At 41.3% G+C, this 6,773-nt stretch overlaps 2 protein-coding genes across 2 annotated transcripts; one reads left to right on the top strand and one right to left on the bottom strand.

Moving 5' to 3' along the window:
* Positions 1 to 1,402: 1,402 nt before the first annotated feature.
* Positions 1,403 to 2,963, bottom strand: si:dkey-87o1.2 (uncharacterized abhydrolase domain-containing protein DDB_G0269086; the record flags this gene model as incomplete). Its single annotated transcript, XM_014029531.1, is given in 4 exon segments — positions 1,403 to 2,133; positions 2,266 to 2,383; positions 2,520 to 2,574; positions 2,664 to 2,963. Coding segments are annotated over 4 exon segments (507 nt in total), but the record flags the coding sequence as incomplete, so codon positions are not given.
* On the top strand, positions 2,964 to 5,717 carry zgc:174935 (pollen-specific leucine-rich repeat extensin-like protein 1). Its single transcript, XM_014029530.1, has 4 exons — positions 2,964 to 3,875; positions 4,785 to 4,839; positions 4,983 to 5,097; positions 5,181 to 5,717. Exons 1-4 carry the CDS (start codon positions 3,582 to 3,584, stop codon positions 5,386 to 5,388), a joined length of 672 nt encoding a protein of 223 aa, XP_013884984.1. The 5' UTR covers positions 2,964 to 3,581; the 3' UTR covers positions 5,389 to 5,717.
* The last annotated feature ends 1,056 nt before the right edge of the window (positions 5,718 to 6,773 follow it).

A 6,773-nucleotide genomic window follows, 5' to 3' on the forward strand; every position in this document is an offset into this window, starting at 1 on the left:
TGTTACTACGACTTTTACTTTTATCAAAGTGTGGGTCARCYGGAACTGCACGTCTTTTCTAAGCTCAGGTTCCACATGACACGTCACTCYGAACACATCAGCTTTACCTGGTGATGACTTCTTAAGGCACCCTCGGTGTAGGAGCTGGCTCGCCTCCGATCAGTCAGGGAACTGATGTCGGCTCACTTACCGGTCATTGGTGAACAGGTGTTTTCATGGGTAACTTTCGTCTGTTTCAGTCCAAGCCAGAAAAATTCAAACTGTATCCGGTCCCTTCTTTCCAAAATAAAATCTCCCCTCAGGAGTTAAAAACACACTTAGAGGTTTGGCCTCGGGGTGAGACCGGCTGGCGTGCCGAGTCCCTGGCTGTTAAGTCTTCCCTAGTTAGCTCATGGGCTCAGACCTAAAAACCAAACTGGGTTCCCTCCAGAGAGAATCCCAGCTGTCTTCCTCGGTTGGAGTCAGGAAGAAGAGTGTGTCGCTCAAAGCCGTCCGGGTTAGTAAAAGAAACAGACGAACTTTGGTTCCGCCCTCAAGCTTAGAGATGAGTCAGTAAAAGAAAGATACAGATTTGCCAGCTGGCGCCAGCCCAAGGTTAAAATTCTGTGGTTGTTCAACAACATGATATGATGACCTCTTTTCAGCTTTCTTCTGATAGACTCTAAGAGAAATCACTGCAAAACATTTATGATGATTAATTAACATTTCTGTTTTATAATCAGTCTGAACCTTCTGTTAGTCCAGATAAATGAAAGATTTYCTAAGGAAAAATCCACAATTATATTACTGTGTTCACAGTAAAATAAAAACAGTGATTTACATAAAAACACAATGAAAACAGTGTAATGAGATTCTGATTTTTTTATACCATTATTAATCTTTTAAGGCACGATAAAAGAAAAGAAGTGGTTCCACTTTTCCTGTGACAGTCATTATCATGATTTAACAAATGCATAAACATTCTTAGTTAAACAACAAATGAATCACGAACAGAAGAGATTGTTCTGTCCGTTATCTGATTAAGAGAACTGAGGGGTTCTCTTCCACGGTTAGAATGACCTGTCATGGCCTAAATAGAGTTCAGTTTGTGACAGAGTTCCTGTCCTCTCGTCAGGCCTGTCCGAGGCCTGCTTCGAGGCAGTAAATCTTGTTTCTTCACCCGAGGTGACCCCTACAATTATAAGTAGCTACAAATGACCCATTACTCTGAAAATGTCATAAGTTGTAATTTGATGAACTATTTGTTGATTAGTTCATACTGATAACTTCATGACATGCTCCTTTTAAATCAATGTTTCATTACATGTTACAAGTAAAGCAATAAACTGATGGGAAAACTCGACTTTTTAAAAAGCTGTATCCTCTCTTTGAGGGAAAAGGCAAATAAAATACAAAAACTACATTTTATGGGGCATTAAAATAAACTTTTACTCCAATCACAATTGAGTTTTTCAAACATACATCATTAACAAACAACAAGGTGTTTTTTGAACAAAATGTTTTCCAATGATCATTACAAACAAACTGCAGACATTTTCACAAATGAAGTGCATCAGATTGAATGCAGACTGTATCATCAGGAGAACTGAATGCATCATGTTTGTAACACTGCACTCAAACATAAAGCAACATGTTCTCCACATAATCAGAGACCTGGAGGCATCACAGGTTCTGAAAGGTTCTGTGAGCATCTCCTGACATTTAGCTCGTCAGCAGGGGGAGATAAAAGACTGCAGCCTGTCAGTGTTTCCTCATTTAACAAACTGGAGCCAAATATTCATGAACTCACACAAATAACTATGAACCAAAATAGTCTTTAAAGTTTCTCTGAATGATTAGAGAAAAATCAACAAACTTATGCTATAAGTTAAAAGACCACACATGAAACTTGTAATGTTCTAAATATCAAATATGTGTTAAAACATTTTACAGAAATGTGAAAAAGTCCAAATTTACTCTACAAAACTAAGTATAAAATAATACCAGTCATCTTTCTGATTGTCTCTGACCCACATTTCTGAGCAGCTTCAGAACAAAGCTTCACAGTCAAGTTAAAAAACACACTTGGCTCTTCCTGAACAGTGTTTAAAGCTGTGACTTCATTTTGGTGCAGCAGACTCTCCACACAGCTTCCTGTGAGGACGAGAAGAAAAGGGTCAGGCCTGAGCTCAGCTTATTCTGACCTGATGTCCCTCTGGGACCAATGAAGGAGTTTTCAATTGGATTGAATCAAATCAAATCAAATCAAATTGAATTGAATCTTACCGTGCTTCCTCTTTGGTCATGTCTGCAAAGGCACAAATAGTTTTGTCTCGGTCTAAAATCTGCTGTTTCAAGCTCTGAATTTCCTCCTGAGCTTTGTTTTTAGCCTCTTCATGATCACCTGAGGAGAAAGTGGAAAAATGACCTGATAAGTGTTTTTTTTCTCTCCTGTTTAATCAGCAGTTTAAGATTAAATAAAGAAGCTCATTAAAAATAAAATGAAAAATGATCAAATCAAAGTGTTTTTAAAGACGAACCTTTCACTTTACTTGTGGCTTCTTCCAGTTCTGCCTTTCTCTTCTCAGTCTCTGCCTGCAGGTGAAATCATTTTTATTTCTTATTTTTATTAAAACTCTTCTCATAAAACGCAGACTGAGCAGAGCTGCATCCTTCTTCTCTACCTTCTCTGAGTTGCAGCTCTCCAGGATCTTTTCCGCCTCCTTCGCCGCCCTGTCCGCCTCCTCCTTCTTCTTCTTCAGCGCGTCCAGTTTGGAGTTGGCGGCCTCCAGAGTGCCCTTCAGCTCCAGGACTTTGTTTTTCATGTCCACAACCGAGTCCTCCTTCCTCCGCAGCTCCACCGCGCTCTCCACCAAGCGCTCGCGCATGTTGCGCAGGTTCAGCTCCTGGCGCAGCGTCTGGAAGATCATGACGGCCATCACCGCCGCGCTCATCACGGAGAAGAAGATCAGCAGCTTCATCTTCTGGCTGGTGACTGGGACTGGGACTGGTGACTGGGAGTGGGCCGAGCTGCAGGTGGTTTGGAGAGGTTCACTCGTTCATCCCGGGAACGTCTCCAGGTTTTCTCGCGTCTCTCGCCTTGACTTCTGGACTCTGCTGGACCTGTTTTACTTGTCAAACAGGCTGGGCGGGATCAGACACCTGTTTCCTGCCTCTTTGCTCAGTCCTTAGTGTGCAAATAATTTGTACTGCATCCGGATTATACTCAGGATTATCCTCAAGCAGCTGCTGCAAGTTCAGAAAAGCGCGTTTTTATTCAAATAAAACCCTTAAGTTCAGTTTTTAAGCTGAATAAATAATAATTCTCAGGTTCTTACAGGTGTAGCAGTTGGGTGTTTTAAAGGTGTTTATTGTTCCTGTTGCTAAACCAGGAAGAGGGCGTTGTTGTTTTTAACTCAGGCAGCTCAGGTCCAATAGAAAGGCGCTGCGTAAAGGCGCACAGGTGAGGCGCGCGCAGCAGGTGAACGCGGTGAGACCACAGCGCTGCTCGTTGAATCTGCATGGAAATAAAGCTACCTGGGCTGTGTGACACCTGCAGGGAGGTCAGCTTCTAGTAAAAGACAAAGAAGCGGGGATACAGGATGAAGGTGCAGCTGGTGTTACCCCTGACCATCCTGACGTCAGCCATGTTGGTGGGCTTCGTCAAAATCCGGAGGAAGGAGGTGGAGAAGCAGGAGAAGCTGAGCCGCTTCCAGGACATCAAGATCCGGGTGACCAGCGAGGTGCTGCAGGAGTACCAGAACGACCAGATCGAGGGTCAGAAGCACGTAGAGAAGGCTCAGAGCGACACGAAGAGCATGGAGGAGGAGGTGGACATGCTCCAGACCAAAGCGGACAAGACTAAGGGCGATGCAGACATCTGCCTGGGTGCCAAGGTGCGCAATCTGTGCGCGCTCACACGCACATTCAGAGCTGATAACTTCCTTCTTTCTTCATCAGCTTCAGTTTCATTCTTATTCTGTTATTTTTCAGCCTTAATATGATCTGTTTTCTATATTTTCCTTCAATTTTTTAATCTTTTTTTTATCGAAACTTTTTTCTCGTCATTGGGGAAACTTATTGAGTTGCAGCATTCACATTTAGTAGAATCAAAATGAAGCAAATAAACCTTCAGAAGAGGTAAACTTTTAAATATATCTGAGGATTAGAATCAGTTCATGTCAATAAAGTCTTTTTGTTCTGGAGAAAATAATTATCTTAACCTGAACATTTTCTCAGACAAGCTTCGGTTAATAACTCATTGTGCTCTGTACAATGACTTTAAGTTCTCTCTAATCTAATCTAATCTAATCTAATCTAATCTAATCTAATCTAATCTAATCTAATCTAATCTAATATTTGCTCAGTGACCTTGCAAACAAATGTTAACACATTTGTGCAGTTTCAGTCCTTGTAAAACAGAGAAACAACAAAGATAAAGTTTGAGAATCTGACCTTGAGCTTCGTTTTCCTGAGACGTTCCCACTAAGACAGACCAGCTCCTGTAAATCAGCACAAACAGGAAAATCAGGCTCATTTGGTTCAATCAGAAGAGGACATGATGAACTGACTTTAGGCTTCAAAATGTCTCTTATTTGCTGAGCTGTAAACTGACCAGTTTGTAGTTTTGGGTCATTTTATTATCTAATGTCACTATAAGTAAAAATCAGTCATTTACATCATGCTGCTTTGTTGATCTTATCTTTTGCTGCCTTACCTGAGACATCCAGAAAATCTGACTCAGTGACTCATAAAGTCAGACTTTTCAGAGTCTGAGTTGCTGAAACTCTAACCTTTGTTTGCAGAAAAGTGATGCAGATCAGTTGGCAGCGTCTGAGACTAATTTAAACAATGTTAAAGGTAAGAAGCTTCTCACGGCTCTCAGTTTCAAAGCTGATGAAGCAGAACGTTGAACATATTTCATCAAACCTTTTATTATATTTCAGTTTGTTGAGCAGACGGTTTGATTGAACTCAGCTTCTTTATGACCCTGTCACTCACAGAGGAGTCGCAGAAGGAGATGTCCGACCTGAAGAGAGAAGTTGATGAGCTGAAAAAGCAGCTGGCTGATCGGAGCCCAGTGTGCAACGTCCTGAAAGAAACCCCGGACCCCATAAAGTAAGAGTACCCCTTCTTTAAATATGCTGAATACATTTGTGTTATAAATTCCACTGCTCATACATTACATTTTTCTTTTAAAGGACTATGTGTGGCATTAAAGACGAACCCAAGCCTAAAGAAGAGGAGGCTCCCAAACCAGAGGAGAAAAAAGTAGAGCCCCCCAAACCAGAGGAGAAAAAAGTAGAGCCCCCCAAACCAGAGGAGAAAAAAGTAGAGCCCCCCAAACCAGAGGAGAAAAAAGCAGAGCCCCCCAAACCAGAGGAGAAAAAAGCAGAGCCCCCCAAATAATAAGAACTAAGTACAGGGACCTCATCAGGCACTACAATGTGTTTTTTCATCTGAGAGTCAACAAACATGTTCTCCAGGATCCTGGTGTCCATCAGGCTTCATGGATCTGGTTTTGCATGTCCAGGAGGACACGGTTACAGAGGATTTGCTTACTGAGCTCCTGCAGACTCACCACTGCAGACACACACAGAACAAAAACATCTTCTGAAGAACCAAGAAAAAAAAAAACAGTTCTGATCTTCTGAAGCAGAGTTTTGTGTGTCAGAGTTTATAATTATATAATTACATATTACAGCAGGTCACAACACTTACAGTAATGTTGCATGATGTGGATAATNCATTCAGTCAGACAGTCAGTCAGACAGTCAGTCAGTCAGTCAGTCAGACAGTCAGTCAGTCAGACAGTCAGTCAGTCAGTCAGACAGTCAGTCAGACAGACAGTCAGTCAGTCAGACAGTCAGTCAGTCAGTCAGACAGTCAGTCAGACAGTCAGTCAGTCAGACAGTCAGTCAGTCAGTCAGACAGTCTGTCAGACAGTCAGTCAGTCAGACAGTCAGTCAGTCAGTCAGACAGTCTGTCAGACAGTCAGTCAGTCAGACAGTCAGTCAGTCAGTCAGACAGTCTGTCAGACAGTCAGTCAGTCAGACAGTCAGTCTGTCAGACAGTCAGTCTGTCAGACAGTCTGTCAGACAGTCAGTCAGAAATATTAAATAAACTTGATTTCTCCAACCTGAGGTCACTCAGATAACTGTCTACATGGATAAGATGTTAAATGTTCAGAATCTTTTGAGAGAAAAACTTCAGAAGATCTGATAAAAATAAACTGTCAAACAAGACAAGTTATGATTTTAAAAAACTTAAATCAGTTTAACTATTAGTATATTTAATGTGTGTTAATGAGATACATTTAACAAACACAAGAGTTATTTTAGGAATAGCTGTAAAATGTTTATGGAATAAATTCTGTATAATTCACAAAGGAGGAAAAGAAGCAGGAGAAGAAATAAATATAAAAGTAAATTTTAGTAAATATCCAGAACTGTAATGTACTAATACACACAAGGCCATCAGGACTACACAACTCAAAAAGCAACAAGCCTTCCTGTGGTTTTTAGACTTAATATAGTTCAGATCATTGAAGCCTCAGTGTGTTTATCAGCACACCACTTTATATAAAGTTGCTACACAGAGCAGCCCACACGTGATAACACAACCAGGTGTGTTACAGTTGTGGCAGAAAGTGTTAAACCAGACAAAGTTTAAAAAAAGACCAGATGTTATCTCTGTCATCTGCATTCAGATGCCAACGTGGCTGGCGTTTGTGTGTGTGTGTGTGTGTGTGTGTGTGTGTGTGTGTGTGTGTGTGTGTGTGTGTGTGTGTGTGT

Source organism: Austrofundulus limnaeus, unplaced genomic scaffold (assembly GCF_001266775.1).
Source record: "Austrofundulus limnaeus strain Quisiro unplaced genomic scaffold, Austrofundulus_limnaeus-1.0 Scaffold918, whole genome shotgun sequence".
NCBI classification, from domain to species: Eukaryota; Metazoa; Chordata; class Actinopteri; order Cyprinodontiformes; family Rivulidae; genus Austrofundulus; species Austrofundulus limnaeus.

Bases quoted from the DNA above. Each gene is read 5' to 3' on its own strand.
- zgc:174935 (XM_014029530.1), top strand. From the start codon at position 3,582: ATGAAGGTGCAGCTGGTGTTACCCCTGACCATCCTGACGTCAGCCATG. The intron at 3,876-4,784 runs GTGCGCAATCTG...CTTTGTTTGCAG, and splicing joins ACATCTGCCTGGGTGCCAAG to AAAAGTGATGCAGATCAGTT. The intron at 5,098-5,180 runs GTAAGAGTACCC...TTTCTTTTAAAG, and splicing joins GAAACCCCGGACCCCATAAA to GACTATGTGTGGCATTAAAG.